The 27,129-nt window shown below is 42.2% G+C and overlaps 1 protein-coding gene across 1 annotated transcript in view; it reads right to left on the bottom strand.

Annotated features, from left to right (window-relative positions):
* Nucleotides 1-27,129, bottom strand: part of ALS2CL (ALS2 C-terminal like) — a 76,448-nt gene that overhangs the window by 45,554 nt on the left and 3,765 nt on the right. Inside the window, exons 2-15 of the mRNA XM_083873320.1 lie at nucleotides 26,798-26,886; nucleotides 25,803-26,308; nucleotides 21,596-21,661; nucleotides 17,861-18,011; nucleotides 15,198-15,626; nucleotides 15,030-15,158; nucleotides 12,462-12,587; nucleotides 11,808-11,884; nucleotides 9,974-10,040; nucleotides 8,565-8,666; nucleotides 8,380-8,501; nucleotides 2,623-2,688; nucleotides 2,255-2,353; nucleotides 127-285 (exon numbers count right to left, since the gene is read on the bottom strand). Coding sequence (XP_083729446.1) covers nucleotides 127-285; nucleotides 2,255-2,353; nucleotides 2,623-2,688; nucleotides 8,380-8,501; nucleotides 8,565-8,666; nucleotides 9,974-10,040; nucleotides 11,808-11,884; nucleotides 12,462-12,587; nucleotides 15,030-15,158; nucleotides 15,198-15,626; nucleotides 17,861-18,011; nucleotides 21,596-21,661; nucleotides 25,803-26,308; nucleotides 26,798-26,886 — 2,188 coding nt within the window. The remainder of the gene's footprint in view (nucleotides 1-126; nucleotides 286-2,254; nucleotides 2,354-2,622; nucleotides 2,689-8,379; nucleotides 8,502-8,564; nucleotides 8,667-9,973; nucleotides 10,041-11,807; nucleotides 11,885-12,461; nucleotides 12,588-15,029; nucleotides 15,159-15,197; nucleotides 15,627-17,860; nucleotides 18,012-21,595; nucleotides 21,662-25,802; nucleotides 26,309-26,797; nucleotides 26,887-27,129) is intronic.

The following is a 27,129-nucleotide window of genomic DNA, read 5'->3' on the forward strand; positions in this document are numbered from 1 at the left end:
TTTTTCCCTGACACCAACAGAGCTCTGGGAATGTTCTCCAAGGAATTCCATCCTCATCCCTCCATCCCAAACCTCCAGGATTTCTCCCCAAACCTGTCCCCCATCCCAAATCCATCCCCTCTGTACCTGTCCGTGTCCTCCCAGACGCCGTATCCGTGTTTCCTGCCCCTCTCCCAGTGGCCGGTGTACCGGAAGGGCCGCTCGGCCCCGGAGCTCTCCAGGACGCCGAAGCCGTGCCGAAGGTCGTCCTTGAAGTAACCCCGGTAGACCTGGTCGTCCCCGGACCTGCGGGGACAGGGACGGGATTCCAGGTGGGAATGGGTGAGGAGAAGAGCAGGGAAAGGAGGAGATGGAGCTCATCCAGCTCCAAATATCACAAATGTTTTGGAATTGGGTCCATGGGAAACGGTCATCGGGCATCATCCAAAGTGGACTTTCCAGAACTTCCCAAATTGTCCAAAGATGGGTTTGGGAATTGTCCTGGGAAAGGTCAACTCAAGAACTTTCACCAGCCTGGGAAGGTCTGAGCTACTCCTGGAGGAGAAAATCAGAGAAGGGAGGAGATGGAGCTCATCCAGCTCCAAATATCACAAATATTTTGGAATTGGGTCCATGTTTGGTGGTGGGAAATGGGACATTCCAGAACTTCCCAAATTTTCCCGAAGACGCAGGAGATGGGTTGGGAATTGTCCTGGGAGAGGACACTCGACCTCTCAGCAGCCTGGGAAGGTCTGAGCTGCTCCTGGAGGAGAAAATCAGAAATGGAGGAGGTGGAGCTCAACCATCCCCAAATATTTTGGAATTGGGTCCTTGTTTGGTGGTGGGAAATGGGACATTCCAGAACTTCCCAAATTCTCCAAAGATGGGTTTGGGAATTGTCCTGGGACAGGTCAACTCAAGAACTTTCACCAGCCTGGGAAGGTCTGAGCTACTCCTGGAGGAGAAAATCAGGGAAAGGAGGAGATCGAGCTCATCCAGCTCCAAATATCCCAAAGATTTTGGAATTGGATCCATTGTGGTGGGATCCATGGTTTGTTGGTGGGAAATGGTCATCGGGCATCACCCAAATGGGACATTCCAGAGCTTCCCAAATTCTCCAAGGACTCAATGGATGGGTTGGGAATTGTCCTGGGACGGGTCAACTCAAGAACTTTCACCAGCCTGGGAAGGTCTGAGCTACTCCTGGAGGAGAAAATCAGAGAAGGGAGGAGATGGAGCTCATCCAGCTCCAAATATCACAAATGTTTTGGAATTGGGTCCATGGGAAACGGTCATCGGGCATCATCCAAAGTGGACTTTCCAGAACTTCCCAAATTCTCCAAAGATGGGTTGGGAATTGTCCTGGGAAAGGTCAACTCAAGACTTTTCACCAGCCTGGGAAGGTCTGAGCTACTCCTGGAGGAGAAAATCAGAGAAGGGAGGAAATGGAGCTCATCCAGCTCCAAATATCACAAATGTTTTGGAATTGGGTCCATGGGAAATGGTCATTGGGCATCATCCCAAACTGGACATTCCAGAGCTTCCAAATTGTCCAAAGTTGGGTTTGGGAATTGTCCTGGGAAAGGTCAACTCAAGATCTCTCAGCAGCCTGGGAAGGTCTGAGCTACTCCTGGAGGAGAAAATCAGGGAAAGGAGATCGAGCTCATCCATCTCCAAGTATTTTGGAATTGGGTCCTTATTTGGTGGTGGGAAATGGGATGTTGGGCATCACCCAACTGGACATTCCAGAGCTTCCCAAATTCTCCAAAGATGGGTTGGGAATTGTCCTGGGAAAGGTCAACTCAAGACTTTTCACCAGCCTGGGAAGGTCTGAGCTACTCCTGGAGCAGAAAATCAGAGAAGGGAGGAGATGGAGCTCATCCAGCTCCAAACAGCCCAAATGTTTTGGAATTGGGTCCATGGGAAACGGTCATTGGGCATCATCCCAACTGGACATTCCAGAGCTTCCCAAATCGTGCAAAATTGGGTTTGGGAATTGTCCTGGGAGGGGTCAACTCAAGCCATGACTCTCACCAGCCTGGGAAGGTCTGATCCCTTATTTTCCTCTGAAATTCCCTTTTTTTCTCCCATGAAATTCCTATTTTTCTCCTACAATTCCCATTTTTTCTCCAGAATTCGCATTTTTCCCCCCAGAATTCCCATTTTTCCCCCCAAATTCCCTTTTTTCCTTCTGAAATTCCCTCCCTCCCCGAAAATCGCATTTTTTCCCCAAAAAAATCCCATTTTTCCCCCAGAATTCCCATATTTCACTCACTCCCAGATCCCGTAGCCGCAGATCCGGCCGCGGCTCCAGTGACACTTGGAACAGTCGAAACGATCCCGGGAACGGCGCGGGGACAGCGAGATCCCAAACCTGCCCCAGGGGTCAGAGGGCAAAGGTCACCGGGGCAAAGGTCACCAGGGAAAAGGTCAAAGGGGAAAGGTCAAAGGGGAAAGGTCACCAAGGGAAAGTCCAACATGGAAAATGGCAACTCCATTGTGCGGATGAAGTTTAAAACCCAATTTCGATTTCATGGCATTGTTTCTTCATGGTATTATTCTATTATTCTTCAGTTTATTTTTTTTTATTCATATTTAATTATTTACATTTGAATATTTTCCCCGTTTATCCCCGGGTCTCACCCGTGCTCGAGGCCGTCCCGGAATTCCCCGACGTGGTTCCGCCCGTCGCGCCACTTCAGGGTCCCCCTGGAACAGGAAGTTCCCTCAATTCCCTTAATCCCAGAATTCTTCATAATTTAATCCCATAATAATTTAGATTTAATCCCATAATATTTAATTATCTAACACCATAATGTTTTATATTTAATCCCATAATGCTTAATTATTTAATCCCATAGTAATTTAGATTTAATCCCATAATATTTAATTATCTAATACCATAATGTTCCATATTTAATCCCATAATGTTCCATATTTAATCCCATAATGTTCAATCATTTAATCCCATAAACTTGAATATTTTATTCCCATAACATTTCATATTCAATCCCATAATGTTTCATGTTTAATCTCATCATGTTTGATATTTAATCCCATAATGGTTCATTATTTATTCCCATAATGTTTGAGATTTAATGTCATATTTCAAATTAATCCCACAATATTTACTATTGAACCCCGTTATGTTCCATATTTAATCCCATAATGTTTCGTATTTAATGCCATAATGCTTAATTATTTAATCCCATAATAATTTAGATATAATCCCATAATATTTAATTATCTAACACCATATTGTTTTATATTTAATCCCATAATGTTTTATATTTAATCCCATAACATTTAATCATTTAATCCCATAAACTTCAATATTCAATCCCATAATGTTTCATGTCTAATCTCATCATGTTTGATATTTAATCCCATAATGTTTGATGTTTAATCCCATGCTTCAAATTAATCCCACAATATTTACTATTGAAGCCCGTTATGTTTTATATTTAATCCCATAATGTTTCATATTCAATCCCATAAAATTTAATTGTTTAATCCCATAACGTTTAATTATTTAATTCCATAACATTTAATTATTTAATCCCATACTATTTCATATTTAATCCCATAATGGTTTAGATGTAATACCATAATATTTAATTATGTAACATCATGTTTCATATTAAATCCCCTAACGTATAATTATTTAATCCCACAATGTTTATTTATTTAATCCCATAATGTTTAATTATTTAATCCCATAATGGTTCATATTCATTCTCATAATGCTTAATTATTTAATCCCATAATATTTAATTATCTAATACCATAATGTTTCATATTAAATCCCCTAATGTTTAATTATTTAATCCCATAATGCTTAATTAATTAATCAATCCCATAATGTTTATTTATTTAATCAATCCTATGTTTAGTATTTAATCCCATAATGTTTAATTATTTAATCCCATAATGATGTTTCAAATTTAATTCCATGTGTCATATTCAATCCCATAATGTTTAATTATTTAATCCCATAATGTTTAATTATTTAATCCCATAATGTATAATTATTTAATCCTCTAATGTTTCATATTTAATCCCCTAATATTTAATCCTATAATGTTTTCCTGCTCTGGGCTGAGTGGGAAGAATCCATTCCATTCCCTGATCCCAAAAGTATTTCCTGGAGGTGCCGTTTGTGCCTTGAGGACCTGACAGGTCCTAAATTAAATCCCTTAATTAACGACAATTAATTAATTAATCCAACTGCAGCTCCAGCCTGGCTCATCCCCATGGACACGGTGACACCCTGACATGGAACTCCAGGGAAAACAGAGAGGAATTCCAGGAATTCCATGTTTTTATGGGGCTGGAAAAGGGATTTTGGGAGGTGATAGAAGAGCTGGGAACGGTCAATGATGATGATGACGATGATGATGATGATGATGAAATTCCTGCCCAGCTCTGGAGTGAAATTCCAGGTACTGAGAAAACAGAGAGGAGGAGCAGCCCCAATCCCAGGAATTCCAGGAATTCCATGTTTTTGTGGGGGTTGGAAAAGGGATTTTAGGAGGTGAGAACAGAGCTGGGAGAATGATGATGAAATCGTCATCATCATCATCATCAGAAGAAGAAGAGCTGGGAATGGTTGATGATGATGATGAAATTCCAGGCACTGGGAAAACAGAGAGGAGGAGCAGCCCCAATTCCAGGAATTCCAGGAATTCTGTGTTTTATGGGGGTTGGAAAAGGGATTTCAGGAGGTGAGAACAGAACCGGGAGAACGATGATGATGGTGAAATTCCTGCCCAGCTCTGGAGTGAAATTCCAGGTACTGAGAAAACAGAGAGGAGGAGCAGCCCCAATCCCAGGAATTCCATGAATTCCATGTTTTTGTGGGGGTTGGAAAAGGGATTTTAGGAGGTGAGAACAGAGCTGGGAGAATGATGATGAAATCATCATCATCATCATCAGAAGAAGAGCTGGGAATGGTTGATGATGATGATGAAATTCCAGGCACTGGGAAAACAGAGAGGAGGAGCCCCAATTCCAGGAATTCCAGGAATTCTGTGTTTTATGGGGGTTGGAAAAGGGATTTCAGGAGGTGATAACAGAGCTGGGAGAATGATGATGAAATCATCATCATCATCACCATCATCATCATCATTAATCATCACTCATCATCAGAAGAAGAACCAGAAATGGTCGATGAATGATGATGATGATGATGATGGTGATGATGATGATGATGATGGTGATGATGGTGATGAAATTCCTGCCCAGGTCTGGAGTGAAATTCCAGGCACTGGGAGAACAGAGAGGAGGACCCCCCAATTCAGGAATTCCATGTTTTATGGGGGTTGGAAAAGAGATTTCAGGAGGTAACAGAAGAGCCAGGAATTGTTGCTGATGATGAAATTCCTGCCCGGCCGTGCCCAAGTCTGGAGTTATTCCCGTCCCTCCCGGTCTCCCACTCCACCCACACCCAGTGAGAGCCTCAATTCCAACCTCATCCCAAACAAATCCCATCCCTGAACATTCCCACACCAGACACAAAACCCTGGCAGGGGTTGGGTCGGATGGACCTTGGAAGTGTCTAAAAATCATTTAAAGACGTTTCCTAAGAAAAAATTCCCGTGGATTTGGGGACCTGGGATTTGGCCTTGGGCCCTTCCAGAGATTCTCTGGGAATTCCATCCCAAATCTAGAATTCCATCCCAGAGTTTAACCCAAACCTCCCCTGGGTCACTTTTCTGGGAATTCCATCCCAAACCTGGAATTCCATCCCAGGCTTTAACCCTCCTCTGGGTGGTTTTGACAGGGAATTCCATCCCAAATCTGGAATTCCATCCCAGGGTTTAATCCAAACTTCCCCCGGGTGGTTTCTCTGGGAATTCCATCCCAGCCTGGAATTCCATCCGAGGCTTTAACCCAAGCCTCCTCTGGGTCATTTCTCTGGGAATTCCATCCCAAATCTGGAATTTCCTCCCAGAGTTTAACTCAAACTTCCCGTGGGTCATTTCTCCAGGAATTCCATCCCAAACCTGCATTTCCCTCCCAGAGTTTAACCCAACTCTCCCCTGGGTCACTTTTCTGGGAATTCCATCCCAGACCTGGAATTCCATCCCAGGCTTTAACCCAAACGTCTCCTGGGTCACTTCTCTGGGAATTCCATCCCAGGCAGGAATTCCATCCCAAACCTCCTCTGGGTTGTTTCTCTGGGAATTCCATCCCAAATCTGGAATTCCATCCCAGAGTTTAACCCAAACCTCCCCTGGGTCACTTCTCTGGGAATTCCATCCCAGAGTTTAACCCAAACCTCCTCTGGGTTGTTTCTTTGGAAATTCCATCCCAAACCTGGAATTCCATCCCAGAGTTTAACCCAAACCTCTTCTGGGTAATTTCAATGGGAATTCCATCCCAGGGCTTAACCAAAACCTTCTCTGGGAATTCAATCCCAAACCTGGAATCCCATCCCAGGGTTTAACCCAAACTTCCCGTGGGTCACTTCTCTGGGAATTCCACCTCAGCCTGGAATTTCATCCCAGAGTTTAACTCAATCCTCTGGGAATTCCATCCCAGGCAGGAATTCCATCCTGGAGTTTAACCCAAACCTCCCCTCGGTCATTTTTCTGCGAATCCCATCCCAGGTTTAACCCAACCCTCCCCCGGGTCGGTGCCGGGAGGTGCCGAAACCCCAAAACCGGTGACGGGTTGTTTGACTTTCCCCGCCCGGGTTGTTGTTCCCAACTCCCCCACGATGGGAGAGGCTCTTCCAGCTCCTCCTGAGCATTGCCCGGACACGTCTGCAATTTCCAGACTTGGATTCCTGAGCATTGCCAGGACACGTCTGAAATTTCCATATTTGAATTCCAGAGGATTGCTGGGACACGTCTGAAATTTCAATAATTAAATTCCAGAGGATTGCTCAGACTCGTTCAAAATTTCAATATTTGAAATCCAGAGCTCAGATGTGTTTGAAATTTCAATATTTGTGGTTCCAGAGCTCAGATGTGGCTGAAATTTCAATATTTGGGTTCCAGAGGATTCCTGGGACACGTTTGAAATTTCAATATTTGGATTCCAGAGCTTGGATGTGTTTGAAATTTCAGTGTTTGAATTCCTTCACAGAAACTCCAAACCAGCACTCCTGACTTAATTCCTGCTTGGAAAAGAGTCCTAAAAATTACCTCCCCAACCTCTTTCCCACTTGGAAAAGTGACCTGGAGAAGTTTGAGTTGACCTTGGAGATCTTTCCTTCCTGGAGACTCCAAGTCAACATTTCCAATCTTATTCCCACTTGGAAAAGAGCCCAAAAGTCACTTCCAACCTCATTCCCACACGGAAAAGTGACCTGGAGAAGTTTGGGTTGACCTCGGAGATCTTTCCTTCATGGAAACTCCAAACCAGAACTTCCAACCTCATTCCTGCTTGGAAAAATGACCTGGAGAAGTTTGGATTGACCTTGGAGATCCTCCCCAACCTTCATGGAAGCACCAAACCAGCACTTCCAACATTATTCCTGTTTGGAAAACTGACTTGGAGAAGTTTGGGTTGACCTTGGAGATCTTTCCCAACCGTCTCCCAACAGAAACTCCAAACCAGAACTTCCAACCTCATTCCTACTTGGAAAAGGGCCCCAGAAAGTTCCTTCCAACCTTATTTCCACATGGAAAAGTGACCTGGAGATGTTTGGGTTGACTTAGGAGATCTTTCCTTCATGGAAACTCCAAACCAGCACCTCCAACATTATTCCCACTGGGAAAAGTTTGGGTTGACCTTGGAGCTCCTCCCCAACCCTCACGGAAACACCAAACCAGCACTTCCAACATTATTCCCAACTGGAAAAGAGCCCAAAAGTCACTTCCAAACTCATTCCCACATGGAAAAATGACCTGGAGAAGTTTGAGTTGACCTTGGAGATCTTTCCTTCCTGGAGACTCCAAGTCAACATTTCCAATCTTATTCCCACTTGGAAAAGAGCCCAAAAGTCACTTCCAACCTCATTCCCACACGGAAAAATGACCGGGAGAAGTTTGGGTTGACCTCAGAGATCTTTCCTTCATGGAAACTCCAAACCAGAACTTCCAACCTCATTCCCGCTTGGAAAAGTGACCTGGAGAAGTTTGGGTTGACCTCAGAGATCTTTCCCAACCGTCTCCCAACAGAAACTCCAAACCAGAACTTCCAACCTCATTCCTACTTGGAAAAGGGCCCCAGAAAGTTCCTTCCAACCTTATTTCCACTTGGAAAAGTGACCTGGAGATGTTTGGGTTGACTTAGGAGATCTTTCCTTCATGGAAACTCCAAACCAGCACCTCCAACCTTATTCCCACTGGGAAAAGTTTGGGTTGACCTTGGAGCTCCTCCCCAACCCTCACGGAAACACCAAACCAGCACCTCCAAGCCCATTCCCAGCTGGCCCAGGGTGTCCCTTACTTGCCATGGGGCTTCCCCCGCAGCCACTCGCCCTCGTAGGTGGCCCCGCGGAGCCGTCCCTCGCCGCGGAACTCGTACGAGAAGAACCTGCGGGATGGGGCTGGGGCCGGGGCCGGGGATGGGGCCGGGGATGGGGCCGGGGCCGGGGCCGGGGCTGGGGCCGGGGCCGGGGATGGGGCCGGGGCCGGGGCAGGGCCGCCCTCCGCGCTGTGACCCCACAGAGGGAAATCCCGACGGCCGTTGAGGGCCTGGCGCACGGCCTGCTCCAGCTTCCACCTCCACACGGACTGCGGGACAGAAAACATGGAAAATAAACATGGAGAACATGGAAAATATGGAACTCAGGGGTCAGAGCAGGGCCTGGTCCACCTTCCACCTCCACAGGGACTGCAGGACAGAAAACATGGAAAATAAACATGGAGAACATGGAGAACATGGAAATCAGGGATCAAAGCATGGCATGGTCCAGCTTCCACCTCCACAGGGACCGAGGGACAGAAAACATGGAAAATAAACATGGAGAACATGGAAAACATAGAGAACATGGAGGACATGGAGAACACGGAGAACATGGAAATCGGGGATTGGAGTCAGAGCATGGCCTGATCCGCCTTCCCCCTCCACAGGTGGTGGCACAGAAAATGTGGAGAACAAACATGGAGAACATGGAGAACATGGAAAACAAACATGGAGAACACGGGGAACATGGAAATCATGGAGAAGATGGAGAACATGGATTGGTGTCAGAACAGGGACTGCTCCACCTTCCACCTCCACAGGGACTGAGGACATGTGGAAAACAAACATGGAAATCATGGAGAATATGCAAATCATGGAGAGTGTGGAGAACATGGAGATTATGGAGAACACGGAAATTACGGAGAACATGGAGAACGTGGAGAACGTGGAGAACATGGAAATCATGGAGAACATGGAGAACATGGACAGGGATTGGGGTCAGAGCAGGGACTGCTCCACCTTCCACCTCCACAGGGACTGAGGGAAACATGGAGAACATGAAGAACATGGAGAACATGGAAAACATGGAGAACAAACATGGAAAACAAATATGGAAAACACGGAGAACACGGAGAACATGGAAAACATGGAAAACATGGAGAACATGGAAAACATGGAGAACATGGAAAACATGGAAAACATGGAAAACATGGAGAACATGGAAATCATGGAGAACGTGGACAACATCGACAACATGGAGAACATGGAAAACATGGAAAACATGGAAAACATGGAAAACATGGAAAACATGGAAAACATGGAGAACATGGAGAACATGGACAACATAATAAATATTCCCAAAAAATCCAACCTGGACATGGATAAATATTCCCAAAAATCCAACTTGGAAAAAGGAACCAAAAATTCAAGATTCTCTTGGAAATGGAACCAAAAATTCAGGATTCTCTTGGAAATGGAACCAAAAATTCAGGATTCTCTTGAAAAAAGAGCCCAAAATTCAGGATTTTTTTGCAAAAAGCCCCCAAAATCCCAACCCCCCCCTCCCCAGAATGATAATTGTGAATTAATTAATGAAGAGATTAATTAATTAAAAAGAAAATCCTCAAATCCTGACCTTCATCTGGGGCTCTTTGGCCGAGAGGACAAAACTCTCCTCGGGGGTTGTGATGTTCAGGTTGTACCTGGGAGGGGGAAAATATGGAAAAAAAATCAGGATTTTTTAAAAATAGAATTATTTTTTCTTCTTTTTTTTTTTTTTTCATGGATTTTTTTAATTGGAATTATTTTTTCATGGATTTTTTTAATGGAATTTTTTTGGTGAATTTTTTCCATGGAAAAAAAAAATCAGGAGAAATTTTTTTTCATGGATTTTTTTTAATGGATTTATTTTTTTCGTGGAAATTTTTTTTCATGGAATTTTTTTTCATGGAATTTTTTTTCATGGGAATTTCTTTTAATGCAATTTTTTTTAAGGAGATTTTTTTTTCATGGATTTTTTTAATGGATTTTTTTTTCATGGAAATTTTTTCATGGAATTTTTTTCATGGAAATTTCTTTTAATGCATTTTTTTTTTTTAATGGAATTTTTTTTAATGGATTTTTTTTTTCATGGATTTTTAAAATGGATTTATTTTTTAATGGAATTTATTTATGGAAATTTTTTCATGGAAAAAACCAAAAAAATTCAGATTTTATTTTTAAATGGATTTTTTTTAATAGAATTTTTTAAATGGCTTTTTAAATGGAATTTTTTAAAGGAAAAAAAAATTAAAATTCAGCAGACTTTTTTTTAATGGATTTTTTTTCATGATTTTTTTAAAATGGATTTTTAATGGATTTTTTTGGTGCAAATTTTTCATGGAAAAAACAAAACAAAACAAATTCAGCAGAAATAATTTTTCATTAATTTTTTTAATGGATTTATTTTTTTCATGGAAATATTTTTTCATGGAATTTTTTTTTAATGGAATTATTTTTTCACAGAAATTTCTTTTAATTCAAATTTTTTTAAGGGAATTTTTTTTCATGGATTTTTTAAATGGAATTTTTTTTTTTTAATGGAAATTTTTTCTCATGGAAATTTTTTCATGAAAAAAACCAAAAAAATTCAGATTTTTTTTTTAAATGGATTTTTTTTTCATAGAATTTTTAAAATGGATTTTTAAATGGAATTTTTTAATGGAAAAAATTAAAATTCAGCCGACTTTTTTTTTTAATGGATTTTTTTTCATGATTTCTTTTAAATGGATTTTTTTAATGGATTTTTTTGGTGCAATTTTTTTCATGGTAAAAACAAAACAAAAAAAAATCAGCAGAAATAATTTTTCATGGATTTTTTAAATGGATTTAGTTTTTTCATGGAAATATTTTTTCATGGAATTTTTTTTCAGAGATTTTTTTTCATGGAATTTTCTTTTAATGCAATTTTTTTAAGGGAATTTTTTTTCATGGATTTTTTTAATGGAATTTTTTTTTTATGGAAATTTTTTCTCATGGAAATTTTTTCATAAAAAAACCAAAAAAATTCATTAATTTTTTTTTTATGGAAAAAAAAAAAAAAAACAAAAAAAATTCAGCAGAAATTTTTTTAAATCGATTTTTTTCACCAAAATCTTTTCCTTGAATTTTTTTTTAATGGAATTATTTTCTCACAGAAATTATTTAATTTAATTAAATTTTTTTTCACGATTTTTTTTTATGGAAATTTCTTTTAATGGATTTTTTTTTCATGGATTTTTTTTTCCATAGAAATTATTTAATGGAATTTTTTTTCATAGAATTTTTTTTAATGGAATTTTTTTCAAGGATTTTTTCTATATTATTATTATTATTATTATTATTATTATTTCTATAAAGGAAATGGGACAAACTTTTGGATCATTTTCCCATCAACCTGAACATTTTTATTCCTTTTTTTAAAAATAAATTTTTAATAATTTCTCACTCACGATCCCGGAGTCGATTTCTCTTCACCGTTTTCATCCACCCAAACCAACTTCAGATCAAAACTCTGGAAACTGTTTCCCTGGAAAAATAAACCACAAAAAAATGGGAAAAAATGTGGAAAAATGGGGAAATAATGGGGAAAAAATGTGGAAAAAATGGGGAAAAAATGGGGGGGGGAAATGGGGGAAAAACATGGGAAAAAAAGAGGGAAAATAGGGGGAAATAGGGGAAAAAGGGGAAAAAATGGGAAAAAATGGGGGGAAAGGGAAAAAATGGGGGAAAATGGGGAAAATAATGGGGAAATAATGGGGGGAAAATGGGGGAAAAATAGGGAAAAATGGGGAAAAATGGGGGAAATGGGGGAAATGGGGAAAAATGGCAAAAAAGGGGAAAAAAGGCAAAACAATGGAAAAAAGGGAAAAAATGGGAAAAAAGGGGGAAAAAGGGGGAAAAATGGGGAAAAAATGGGGAAAAACCAGAAAACAATGGGAAAAATGGAGGAAAAGGGGGGAAAGGGGAAAAATGTGGGAAAAAATGAGGGGGAGAAATGGAAAACAAAGGGAAAAATGGGGAAAAAATGGGGGGAAATGGGGAAAAATGTGGAAAAATGGGGAATTCCTGCCACCCCACTGGGAATTTTGGGAATTTCCCCTGACCTGGATGAGCACCAGGACGTCGTCGAAGAGCAGGAGGCGCTGGGAGCGCCCGGAGACCCCCAGGGCAGCGATGGGAACGGCCCGGCTGTCCTGGAGCAGCCGCCGCTCCGGGACACGGAGAACGGCCTGGGAAATAGGGGATTGGGATAGATGGGATTGGGATTGGGATAGATGGGATTGGGATGGGAATTCCAGCTCGGGGACACGGAGAACGGCCTGGGAAATAGGGGATTGGGGCTTATGGGATTGGGATTGGGATAGATGGGATTGGGATGGGAATTCCAGCTCGGGGACACGGAGCACCGCCTGGGAAATAGGGGATTGGGGTTTATGGGATTGGGATTGGGATATTTGGGATTGGGATATACGGGATTGGGATTGGGATGGGATTGAGATGGGATTGAGATGGGAATTCCCGCTCAGAGACACGGGGCATGGCCTGAGGTTCGTCTTGGGCTTGAGATGGGATGGGGATTCCTGCTCAGGGACACACAGAACAAACATCCTGGGGAACATGGGATTGGGATTGGGAATTCCCGCTCGGGGACACAGAGCACGGCCTGGGAAATATGGGATATATGGGATTGGGATTGGGATGGGATGGGGATGGGATTGGGAATTGCTGCTTGGGGACATGGAGTACGGCCTGGGAAACATGGGATTGGGATTGGGAAATCCCGCTCGGGGACACACAGCACAGCCTGGGGAACATGGGATTGGGATATATGGGATTGGGATATATGGGATTGGGATTGGGATGGGATTGGGATATGGGATTGGGAATTCCCGCTCGGGGACACGGAGCATGGCCTGGGGAATATGGGATAGATGGGATAGATGGGATAGATGGGATTGGGAATTCCTGCTCAGGGACACGGAGCATGGCCTGGGGATAGATGGGATATATGGGATAGATGGGATAGATGGGATTGGGAATTCCTGCTCAGGGACACGGAGCACGGCCTGGGCGACAGGGGATTGGGGTTTATGGGATTGGGATTGGGATTGGCATAGATGAGATTGGGAGTTCCCCCTCGGGGACACACGGAACTGCCTGGGGATAGAGGGGATTGGGGTTTATGGGATTGGGAACTGGGATTGGGATAGATGGGATTGGGATGGGAATTCCAGCTCGGGGACACGGAGCACCGCCTGGGAAACACGGGATTGGGGTATAGGGGATATATAGGATATATGGGATATATGGGATATATGGGATATATGGGATATATGGGATATATGGGATATATGGGATATATGGGATTGGGAATTCCTGCTCAGGGACGTGGAGCATGGCCTGGGGTACAGGATATATAGGATTGGGATTGGGATTGGAATTCCTGCTTGGGGACACGGAGCACGGCCTGGGGAATAGGGGATATATGGGATAGATGGGATTGGGATGAAGATTGGGATATATGGCATTAGGATATATGGGGTTGGGATTGGGAATTCCCGCTCGGGGACACGCAGCACGGCCTGGGGGGTACGGGATAGATGGGATTGGGATATAGGGGATTGGGATACGTGGGATATATGGGATTGGTTTTGGGATTGAGAATTCCCGCTCGGGGACACGGAGCACGGCCTGGGGAACATGGGATATATGGGATATATGGGATTGGAAATTCCCGCTTGGGGACACGGAGAACGGCCTGGGGAAACATGGGATTGGGATGTATGGGATTGGGAATGGGATTGGGATATATGGGATTGGGAATTCCTGCTTGGAGACACGGAGCATGTCCTGGGTTATCAAATTCCTGCTCCATGTCCCATTCCCAACCCTTATCAAATCCCCAGCCCTTATCAAACCCCCAACCCTTATCAAATCCCCGCCCTTATCAAATTCCCAATCCTTATCAAATTCCCAATCCTTATCAAATTCCCAATCCTTATCAAATCCCCAACCCTTATCAAATTCCTGATCCTTATCAAATTCCCAGCCCTTATCAAGTTCCTGCTCCATGTCCCATTCCCAACCCTTATCAAATCCCCAACCCATGTCCCATTCCAATCCTGATCAAATTCCCAATTCACGTCCCATTTGTTATCCTTATCAAATTCCCAATTCATATCAAATTCCCAACCCTTATCAAATCCCTGACCCTTATCTAATTTCTGCTCCATGTCCCATTCCCAACCCTTATGAAACCCCCAGCCCTTATCAAATCCCCGCCCTTATCAAACCCCCAACCCTTATCAAACCCCCAACCCTTATCAAATCCCCGCCCTTATCAAATCCCCACCCCTTATCAAATCCCCAGCCCTTATCAAATTCCCAATCCTTATCAAATTCCTGATCCTTATCAAATTCCCAGCCGTTATCAAGTTCCTGCTCCATGTCCCATTCCCAACCCTTATCAAATCCCCAACCCATGTCCCATTCCAATCCTGATCAAATTCCCAATTCATGTCCCATTCGTTATCCTTATCAAATTCCCAATCCTTATCAGACTCCCAACCCTTATCAAACCCCACCCCTTATCAAACCCCCAACCCTTATCAAATCCCCGCCCTTATCAAATCCCAGCCCTTATCAAACCCCATCCCTTCTCGAGTTCTCACGGTGAATTTGTGTCCCAGGGAGGCCCAGAGGTCCCTGGTGGCCGCGGCCTCCTCCAGGGCCTGCGAGATGAACGAGTCCAACTTGCCCAGTTCCCGTTCCACGGCCGCGACCACGGAGCGCTCCGGGTCCTGGGACAGGGGGTGATCCCGATCAAATCCTCACTCTGCTTCAAATTCCTCATCCTTATCAAATTCCCCATCCTTATCAAATTCCTTATCAATGTTAAATCCCTCATCCTTATCATAGTCCTCCTCCATATCAAATTCCTCATCCATGTTAAATTCCCCATCCATGTTAAATTCCTTATCCATATCAAATTCCCCATCCTTATTGAATTCCCCATCCTTATCAAATTCCCCATCCATGTTAAATTCCTCATCCTTATCAAATTCCTTATCAAATTCCTCATATGTGTAAAATTCCTCATCTGTGTGAAATTCCTCATCCTTATCAAATTCCCAATCAAATTCCTCATCCCTGTCAAATTCCCCATCCTTATCAAATTCCCCATCCATGTTAAATTCCTTATCCATATCAAATTCCCCATCCTTATTGAATTCCCCATCCTTATCAAATTCCTCATCCTTATCAAATTCCTTATCAATGTTAAATCCCCATCCTTATCATATTCCTCATCCATATCAAATTCCCAATCCTTATCAAATTCCCCATCCATGTTCAATTCCCCATCCTTATCATATTCCTTGTCAAATTCCTCATCAATGTTAAATTCCTCATCCCTATCAAATTCCCCATCCTTATCAGATTCCTCATCCTTGTCAAATTCCTCATCCATTTTAAATTCTTCATCTGTATCAAATTTCCCATCCTTATCAAATTCCCATCCTTATCAAATTCCCATCCTTATCAAATCCATGTCCAGGTTGGATTTTTGGGAATATTTATTCATGTCCAGGTTGGATTTTTGGGAATATTTATCCATGTCCAGGTTGGATTTTTGGGAATATTTATCCACGTCCAGGTTGGATTTTTGGGAATATTTATCCATGTCCAGGTTGGATTTTTGGGATTATTTATCCATGTCCAGGTTGGATTTTTGGGAATATTTATCCATGTCCAGGTTGGATTTTTGGGAATATTTATCCATGTCCAGGTTGGATTTTTGGGAATATTTATCCATGTCCAGGTTGGATTTTTGGGAATATTTATCCACGTCCAGGTTGGATTTTTGGGATTATTTATCCATGTCCAGGTTGGATTTTTGGGAATATTTATCCACGTCCAGGTTGGATTTTTGGGAATATTTATCCACGTCCAGGTTGGATTTTTGGGAATATTTATCCATGTCCAGATTGGATTTTTGGGAATATTTATCCATGTCCAGGTTGGATTTTTGGGAATATTTATCCATGTCCAGGTTGGATTTTTGGGAATATTTATCAATGTCCAGGTTGGATTTTTGGGAATATTTATCCATGTCCAGGTTGGATTTTTGGGAATATTTATCAATGTCCAGGTTGGATTTTTGGGAATATTTATCCATGTCCAGGTTGGATTTTTGGGAATATTTATCAATGTCCAGATTGGATTTTTGGGAATATTTATCCACATCCAGGTTGGATTTTTGGGATTATTTATCAATGTCCAGATTGGATTTTCAGGAATATTCATCAACCTCCACCTCAAATTTCCAGGAATATTCACCCCACGAGCTACAGCTCGGATTTTCCTGTCTATCCCTCCCAAAAACCCTCAAAATTCCAGAGGAAAATTCCCAAAGGAAATCCCAGAAGGGAAAATCCTAGAAGGGAAATTCCAGAAGGGAAAAGGAAATTCCAGAAGGGAAAATTCGAGAAGGGAAAAATTCCAGAAGGAAATTGCAGAGGGAAATTCCAGGAGAAAATTCCAGAAGAAAAATTCAGAAAGGAAAATTCCAGAGGGAAATTCCAGAAGGGGAAAAATCCCAGAAGGGGAAAAATTCAAGAAGGAAAAATTTGAGAAGGGAAAAATTCCAGAAAGGGAAATTCCAGAAAGGGAAACCCCAGAAGAAAATTCCAGAAAGGAAATCCCAGAAGGAAAATATCCCAGAAAGAAAAAATCCCAGACGGGAAAAATTCTAGAAGGAAGAAATTCCATAAGGAAGAAATTCCAGAAGGGAAAAATTCCAGAAGGGAAAAATTCCAGATGGGAAAATTCCAGAAAGGGAAAAATTCCAGAAAGGGAAAATCTTAGAAGGGAAATTCCAGAAGAAAATTCCAGAGGGAAATTTCAGAGGAAAATTCCAGAAGGGAAAATCCCAGAAGGGAAAATTCCAGAAGGGAAAAATTCCAGAAGGGAAAATTCCAGAAGGGAAAATTCCAGAAGGGAAAAATTTGAGAAGGAAAAATCTCAGAAAGGGAAAAACTCCAGAAAGGGAAAAACTCCAGAAGAAAATTCCAGAGGGAAATTCCAGAAGGCAAATTCCGGAAGGGAAAAAAAATCCAGAAGGAAAATTTCAAAAGGAAAATTCCAAAAGGAAAATCCAGAAAGGAAAATTTCCAGAAGGGAAAAATCCCAGAAAGGGAAATCCCAGAAAGGGAAAAATTCCAGAAGGAAAAAAATTCCAGAAGGGAAAATTCCAGAAGGAAAATCCCAGAAGGGAAAAATCCCAGAAGGGAAAAATTCCAGAAGGAAAATTCCCAGAAAGGGAAAATTCCAGAAGGGAAAATTCCAGAAGGGAAAAATTTGAGAAGGAAAAATCTCAGAAAGGGAAAAACTCCAGAAAGGGAAAAATTCCATAAGGGAAATTCCAGAAGGGAAAATTCCAGAAGGGAAAATTCCAGAAGGGAAAATTCCAGAAGGAAATCCCAGAAGGAAATCCAATCCCCACCTGTGCGATGCTCTCGCGGAGGCGCCGCAGGAGCCGCAGGTGTTTCCGGACGTGCTCCCGAAAGGGCTCCTGGAACAGCGAGAGCAGAGCCCGGCCCGGGGGGGAGCCCCCAACAGCCCCCGGGAGACCCCGCACAGCCTCACACAGGGCACTGGGAAACGGGGAAATATGGGAATTGTCATGGAAAAATCATGGGAATTATCGTAAAAAATCCCACGGGAATTATCCCAAAAAATCCAGGAATTATCGCAAAAAATCCAGGAATTATTGCAGCAAATTCCTCAGGAATTATCCCAAAGATTCCCCAGGAACTATCCCAAAAATCTCCCTGGAATTCCTTCAAATCTTGCCAGAGGTCACTGGAAAATGGGGAAAAACATGGGAATTATCCTAAAAAAATCCTGGGAATTATCGCTAAAATCCCACAGGAATTAGCATAAAAAAATCTGGGAATTGTCCCAAAAATCCCACGGGAATTATCCCCCAAAAAACTGGGAATTATCCCAAAAATCCTGCAGGAATTATCCAAAAAAATCCCACAGGAATTATTCCAGAAATCCAGGAATTGTCCCAAAAATCCCCCTGGAGATCCTTCAGATCCTGCCAGAGGTCACTGGAAAAGGGGGAAAAATATGGGAATTGTCCCAAAAAATCATGGGAATTATCCTAAAAAAATCCCGGGAATAATCCCAAAAAATCCAGGAATTATCGCAAAAAATCCCACTGAAATTATCCCAAAAAATCTGGGAATTATCCCAAAGATTCCCCAGGAATTATCCCAAAAATCTCCCTGGAATTCCTTCAAATCTTGCCAGAGGTCACTGGAAAAGGGGGAAAAATATGGGAATTGTCCTGAAAAAATAATGGGAATTATCCTAAAAAAATCCTGGGAATTATCCTAAAAAAACACAGGAATTATCGCAAATAATCCAGGAATTATCACAAAAAATCCCACTGAAATTATCCCAAAAAATCCAGGAATTATCGCAAAAAATCCCACTGAAATTATCCCAAAAAATCCAGGAATTATCGCAAAAAATCCCACTGAAATTATCCCAAAAAACCCCTGGAATTCCTTCAAATCCTGCCAGAGGTCGCTGGAAAATGGGGAAAAATACGGGAATTGTCCTGAAAGAATCCCGGGAATTATTGCAAATAATCCAGGAATTATCGCAAAAAATCCCACAGGAATTATCCCAAAAATCCCACTGGAATTATCCCCCAAAAATCTGGGAATTATCCCAAAAAATTCCCCAGGAATTATTCCAATGATCCCACAGGAATTATCCCAAAAATCCCACAGGAATTATCCCAAAAATCCCACAGGAGATCCTTCAAATCCTGCCAGAGGTCACTGGAAAAGGGGGGAAAATATGGAAATTATCCTGAAAAAATAATGGGAATTATCCTAAAAAATCCCAGGAATTATCCCAAAAATCCTCCAGGAATTATCCCCAAAATCCCACAGGAATTATCCCAAAATTTATGGGAATTATCCAAAAAAAATCCCACGGGAATTATCCCAAAAATCCCCCTGGAGTTCCTTCAAGTCCTGCCAGAGGTTGCTGGAAAATGGGGAAAAATATGGGAATTGTCCTGAAAAAATCACACAAATTATCCTAAAAATCCCACGTGAATTATCCTAAAAAATCACAGGAATTATCGCAAAAAATCCAGGAATTATTGCAGCAAATCCCACAGGAATTATCCCAAAAATCCCACAGGAATTATCATAAAAAATCTAGCAATTGTCCCAAAAATCCCACAGGAATTATCCCAAAAAATCCCACTGAAATTATCCCAAAAATCCCAAGGGAATTATCCCAAAAAATCCAGAAATTATCCCAAAAATCCCCCTGGAATTCCTTCAAATCCTGCCAGAGGTCGCTGGAAAAGAGGGGAAAAATATGGGAATTGTCCTGAAAAAAATCACAGGAATTATCGCAAAAAAACCCGGGAATTATCGCAAAAAATCCCACAGGAATTATCCCAAAAAATCTAGGAATTATAAAAAAAAAATCTGGGAATTGTCCCAAAAATCCCCGCTGGAATTATCCAAAAAAATCCCGGAATTATCCCCAAAAAATCACACAAATTATCCCAAAAAAATCCGGGAATTATCCTAAAAATTCCCACAGGAATTATTGCAAAAAATCTGGGAATTATCCCAAAAATCCCACGGGAATTATCCCAAAAATCCCACTGAAATTATCCCAAAAAATCCAGAAATTATCCCAAAAAGCCCATTGGAATTATCCAAAAAAATCCCACAGGAATTATTCCAATAATCCAGGAATTGTCCCAAAAAATCCCCCTGGAATTCCTTCAGAGCCTGCCAGAGGTCACTGGAAAAGGGGGAAAAATATGGGAATTATACTGAAAGAATCCCGGGAATTATCCTAAAAAAATCCCGGGAATAATCCCAAAAAATCCAGGAATTATCGCAAAAAATCCCACTGAAATTATCCCAAAAAATCTGGGAATTATCCCAAAGATCCCACGGGAATTATTCCAAAAGTCCTACAAGAATTATCCCAAAAATCCCACAGGAATTATCCCAAAAATCCCACAGAAATTATCCCAAAAATCCCCCTGGAGATCCTTCAGAGCCTCACACAGGGCACTGGAAAATGGGGAAAAATATGGGAATTGTCCTGAAAAAATCCTGGGAATTATCCTAAAAATCCAACGGGAATTATCCCAAAAAATCTGGGAATTATAAAAAAAAATTCCAGGAATTATCCCAAAAATCCCGCAGGAATTATCCCCAAAAATACCTGAATTATCCCCAAAAATCCCACTGAAATTATTCCCAAAAATCCAATTGGAATTATCTAAAAAAAATCCCATTGGAATTATCCCAAAAAATCCCACAGGAATTATCCCAAAAATCCCCCTGGAATTCCTTCAAATCCTGCCAGAGGTCGCTGGAAAAGGGGGAAAATATGGGAATTGTCCTGAAAAAATAATGGGAATTATCCTAAAAAAATCACAGGAATTATCCCAAAAAATCTGGGAATTCTCCCAAAAAATCCCACAGGAATTATCCTAAAAATCTCACATGAATTATCCCAAAAATCTCACAGGAATTGTCCCAAAAATCTGGGAATTATCCCAAAAATCTCACAGGAATTGTCCCAAAAAGTCTGGGAATTATCCCAAAAATCTCACAGGAATTGTCCCAAAAAGTCTGGGAATTATCCCAAAAATCTCACAGGAATTGTCCCAAAAATCTGGGAATTATCCCAAAAATCCCAAAGTTTTGCTGTTGGTGAGGATGAAGAAATGAAAAATCCCCCTAAAAATCCCAAGAATTCCCAAAAAGATCCCCAAAACATCCCAAAAATTTTTTAAGAAATCACAAAAATTCCAAAAAAAAAAAAAAAAATCACAAAAATTTCCCCAAATTTCTCAAGAATTCCCAAAGACTTTCCCAAGAATTCAAAAAATTACTCCCAAATTTTCCCCCAAAATTCCCAAAAAAATCCCAAAAATTAAAAAACTCCCTAAAATTTCCCCCCAAAATTCCTAAAAAATTCCAAAAAAATCCCCAAAGAATCCCCAAAATTTTCCCCAAAAATTCCTCCAAAAATCTCCCCAAAATTCACAAAAATTTCCCAAAATTCCCAAAATAACCCCAAAAATTTCCCCCAATAACCCCCATAATTCCCCCAAAAATCCCCAAAAATTCCCAAAAAATCCCCCAAAATCCCCAAATTTCCCAGGAATTTTCACCTCCTGCTCTTTGCCGCCCACTCGAATCCCTGGATGACGATGAAATTCCCCAAAGTGACAAAATACCTGGAAAAAAAACCCAAATTGGGGTGAAATTCCAGAATTCAGGAAAATTTGGGAATTCTGGGATGGAAATGTCCGAGTTGTCCCATCACAAGGTTTGGGTTTTCCAAGGAAAAATTGGGATTTTGGGTTTTTTTTTGTGGAATTTTTAATGAGATTTCGCCCCAAAATCCCAAAAAATCTCAGCAAATCCCAAATTTTCCAAAAAAATTGCAAATTTTCCCAGCAAATCCCACATTTTCTCCGAGCAAATCCCAAATTTTCCACCAAATCCCAAATTTTCTACCAAATCCCAAAAATTCCCAGCAAAATCCCAAAAAATTCCCAAATTATTCCCAAATTTCCCAGCAAAATCCCAAAAATTCCCAGAAAAATCCCCCCAAAAATTCCAACAAATCCCAAAATTTCCCAACAAATCCCAAATTTTCCAAAAAAAAAAAAATTCCCAAATTTCCCAGCAAATCCCAAATTTTCACAAGAAATTCAAAACCCAAGCTGGGAAATCCAATTTATCCAATCCAATCCTGATTTTCCTGGGAATTCTCCCAATCCCATCCAATTTTTCCAACCCAATCCCATTTTTCCCAATCCAATCCCTGTTTCCCTCCCCCAATATTCTCAGGAATTCTCCCAATTTCCCCAATCCCATTTTTCCCATCCAATCCCAATTATCCAATCCCATTTTTCCCAATCCCCATTTTCCCAATCCCAGTTTTTCTAACCCAATTCCACATTTCCCAATCCCGATTTCCCAATCCCCATTTCCCCAATCCCATCCCAATTTTTCTAATCCCAGTTTTTCCAATCCCATTTCCCCAATCCCCATTTTCCAACCCAATCTCATTTTCCCAATCCAAATTTTCCAATCCAAATTTTCCAATCCCATTTTTCCCAATCCCATTTTTCCCAACCCAATCCCAATTTTCCCCATCTTTCCAATCCCATTTTTTCCAATCCCAATTTTCCCAATCCCAGTTTTCCAACCCAATCCCAATTTTCCAATCCCATCCCCATTTATCCAATCCCATTTTTCCAACCCAATCCCATTTTCCCAATTTTCCCAATCCCATTTTCCCAACCCAATCTCCATTTCCCCAATCCCATTTTCCTCAATCCCATTTTTCCCACTCCAATCCCCATTTCCCCCCCAATATTCCCAGGAATTCTCCCAAATTTTCCAATCCCATCCCATTTTTTCTAATCCCCATTTTTCCAATCCCAGTTTTCCCAATCCCATCCCCATTTTTCCAATCTCATTTTTACAACCCCAACCCACTTTTCCCAATCTAATCCCATTTCTCCAATCCCATTTTCCCAACCCAATCCCATTTCCCCAATCCCATTTCCCCACTCCCATTTCCACAACCCAATCCCCATTTCCTAATCCCGATTCTCCAATCCCATTCCCCAATCCCATTATCCCAATTTTCCCATTTTCCCCGTCCCATTTTCCCAATCTCACCCCGATCTTCCCAATCCTGTTTTTTCAAATCCCAATTTCCCAGTCCCATTTCTCCAATCCCATTTCTCCAATCCAATCCCAATTTCCCAATCCCATTATCCCAATTTCCCCAATCTCATTTCCCCAATCCCACTTTTCCCCATCCCCATTTTTCCCAATCCCATTTCTCCAATCCCATTTCCCAATTCCATTTCCCAATCCCGTTTTTCTCAATCCCACTTTTCCAATCCCAATTTTCCCCATCCCATCCCCAAGCCAAATTTTCCAATCCCAATGTTCCCAATCCCAATTTCCCCAATCCCACTTTTCCAATCCCGATTTCCGCAATCCCATTTTGCCCAATTCCAATTTTCCAATCAAATACCAATTTTCCCAATCCCATCCCAATTTCCCCAACCCAATCCCCATTTCCCAATCCCATTCCCCAATCCCATTATCCCAATTTTCCCATTTCCCCCATCCCATTTTCCCAATCCCATTATCCCAATTTCCCCAATCTCATTTCCCCAATCCCAATTTCCCCAATCCAACCCATTTTACCCAATCCCATTTCTCCAATCCCGATTTCCCCAATCCCACTTTACCCAATCCCATCCCTATTTTTCCAATCCCATTTTTCCAACCCAATCCCATTTCCCCAATCCCATTTTTCCAATCCAATCCCAATTTTCCCAATCCCAATTTTCCCAATCCCATCCCAATTTTTCCTAATCCCATTCTTCCAACCCAATCCCAATTTTCCCAACCCCATTTCCCCAATCTCTCTTTCCCCAATCCCATTTCCCAATCCCATTTCCCCAATCCCAATATTCCCAATCCAATCCAATCCCATCTTTCCAAACCAATCCCGATTTTCCCAATCCCATCCCAATTTCCCAATCCCATTCCCCGTCCCTCACTGGATGTGCAGTTTGAGGATCCCAATCCCAATCCCAATCCAATCCCAATCCCAATCCCAATCCCAATCCCAATCCAATCCCAATCCCAATCCCATCCCATCCCAATTCCAATCCCAATCCCAATCCCAATCCCAATCCCAATCCCAATCCCAGTCCCTCACTGGATGTGCAGTTTGAGGATCCCAATCCCATCCCAATCCCAATCCCAATCCCAATCCAATCCCAATCCCAATTCCAATCCCAATCCCAATCCCATCCCAATCCCAATCCCAATCCAATCCCAATCCCAATCCAATCCCAATCCCAATCCCAATCCAATCCCAATCCAATCCCAATCCCAATCCCATCCCATCCCAATTCCAATCCCAATCCCAATCCCAATCCCAATCCCAATCCCAATCCCAATCCCAATCCCAATCCCAATCCAATCCCAATCCAATCCCAATCCCAATCCCATCCCATCCCAATTCCAATCCCAATCCCAATCCCATCCCAATCCCAATCCAATCCCAATCCCAATCCCAATCCCAATCCCAATCCAATCCCAATCCCAATCCCAATCCAATCCCAATCCCAATCCCATCCCATCCCAATTCCAATCCCAATCCCAATCCCAATCCCAATCCCAATCCCAATCCCTCACTGGATGTGCAGTTTGAGGATCCCAATCCCATCCCAATCCCATCCCAATCCCAATCCCAATCCCAATCCCAATCCCAATCCCAATCCCAATCCCATCCCATCCCAATTCCAATCCCAATCCCAATCCCAATCCCAATCCCAATCCCAATCCCAGTCCCTCACTGGATGTGCAGTTTGAGGATCCCAATCCCATCCCAATCCCATCCCAATCCCAATCCAATCCCAATCCCATCCCAATCCCAATCCCAATCCAATCCCAATCCCAATCCCATTTTTCCCGCCCCTCACTGGATGTGCAGTTTGAGGATCCCAATCCCAATCCCAATCCCAATCCCAATCCCATTTTTCCCGCCCCTCACTGGATGTGCAGTTTGAGGATCCCAATCCCAATCCCAATCCAATCTCAATCCCAATCCCATTTTTCCCATACCTCACTGGATGTGCAGTTTGAGGATCCCAATCCCAATCCCATCCCAATCCCAATCCCAATCCCAATCCCTCACTGGATGTGCAGTTTGAGGATCCCAATCCCAATCCCATCCCAATCCCAATCCCAATCCCAATCCCTCACTGGATGTGCAGTTTGAGGATCCCAATCCAATCCCAATCCCAATCCCAATCCCATTTTTCCCGCCCCTCACTGGATGTGCAGTTTGAGGATCCCAATCCCAATCCCAATCCCAATCCCAATCCCATCCCAATCCCAATCCCAATCCCAATCCCAATCCAATCCCAATCCCAATCCCAATCCCAATCCCTCACTGGATGTGCAGTTTGAGGATCCCAATCCCAATCCCAATCCCAATCCAATCCCAATCCCAATCCCAATCCCATTTTGCCCGCCCCTCACTGGATGTGCAGTTTGAGGATCCCAATCCCAATCCCAATCCCATCCCAATCCCAATCCCAATCCCTCACTGGATGTGCAGTTTGAGGATCCCAATCCCAATCCCAATCCCAATCCCAATCCCATTTTTCCCGCCCCTCACTGGATGTGCAGTTTGAGGATCCCAATCCCAATCCCAATCCCAATCCCAATCCCAATCCCAATCCCATTTTTCCCGCCCCTCACTGGATGTGCAGTTTGAGGATCCCAATCCCAATCCCAATCCCAATCCCAATCCCAATCCCAATCCCTCACTGGATGTGCAGTTTGAGGATCTGCTCCCCCCTGGCGAGGGCGGGGAATTCCCGGGGGCAGCCGGAGCCGAGTTTTCCCCTCAATTCCCGGGAATTTTCCTCCGAGAAATCCCAAAGCGCCTGGAGCTGATCCCGGAGCTGCCGCAGCACCGGGAAAACCTCCCGGGATTTGGGATCGTCTGGCTCTGGGAAGGGAAAATTGGGGAAAAATGAGGGGAATTGGGAAAAAAGTTCAGGAAAAAATCGGGAAAAACAGGAGGGAAATGGGGGGAAAAATTGGGAAAAAAACTGGGGGGAAATTGGGAAATAATTGGGGGAAATTGGGAAAAATTGGGAAAAAATTGGGAAATAAGTGAGGGAAAATTGGGGAAAGTTGGGGAAAAGTTGGGGGAACAGTTGGGAAAAAAAATTGGGGAAATAATTGGGGAAATAATTGGGAAGAAATTGGGAAGAAATTGGGAAGAAATGGGGAAAAAATGGGGGGAAAATGGGGGAAAAATGGGGGAAAAATTGGGAAAAATTTGGGAAATAAGTGAGGGAAAATTGGGGAAAGTTGGGGGAAAGTTGGGGGAAAATTGGGAAAAAAATTTGGGGAAATAATTGGGGAAATAATTGGGGAAATAATTGGGGAAATAATTGGGGAAGAAATTGGGAAGAAATTGGGAAGAAATGGGGGAAAAATGGGGGGAAATTGGGAGAAATTTGGGAAAGAATTGGGAGAAAATTGGGGGAAATTGGGGAAAAATGGGAAAAATTGGGGAAAAAATGGGGAAAATTGGGACAAATATTGGGAAAAAATGGGGGGGGGGAATTTTGGGGGAAAATTGGGGAGAAATATTGGGAAAAAATATTGGGAAAAAATAGTGGGGGAAAATACTGGGGAAAATATTGGGGAAAAATATTGGGGGAAAATTCCCAAAGAAAATTCCTAAAGAAAATTCCAGAAGGGAGAATTCCAGAGGGGAAATTCCAGAGGGGAAATTCCCAAATTTTGACCTGTTTGGAACAGAGGTTCAGGACCAGGGAAGGGAAATTCCCAAGGAAAATTCCAGGATTTTTAGGAATTTTTAGGGGATATTCGGGATCTCACCTGTCCCCAGAAGAGGCTCCAGGGAAGGGAAATTCCAGGATTTTTAGGGAATTTTTAGGGATTTTAAGGGAATTTTTAGGGGATTTTTTTGGGAATTTTTCGGGAATTTTTCGGGAATTTTATGGGGATTTTAAGGGGATTTTAAGGGGATTTTTAGGGGATTTTTAAGGAGATTTTTAAGGAGATTTTTAAGGAGATTTTTAAGGGGATTTTAAGGGGAAATTTTAGGGGAATTTTA

The sequence above is a fragment of the Zosterops lateralis genome (genome assembly GCF_965231275.1).
Source record: "Zosterops lateralis genome assembly, chromosome: 1".
NCBI classification, from domain to species: Eukaryota; Metazoa; Chordata; class Aves; order Passeriformes; family Zosteropidae; genus Zosterops; species Zosterops lateralis.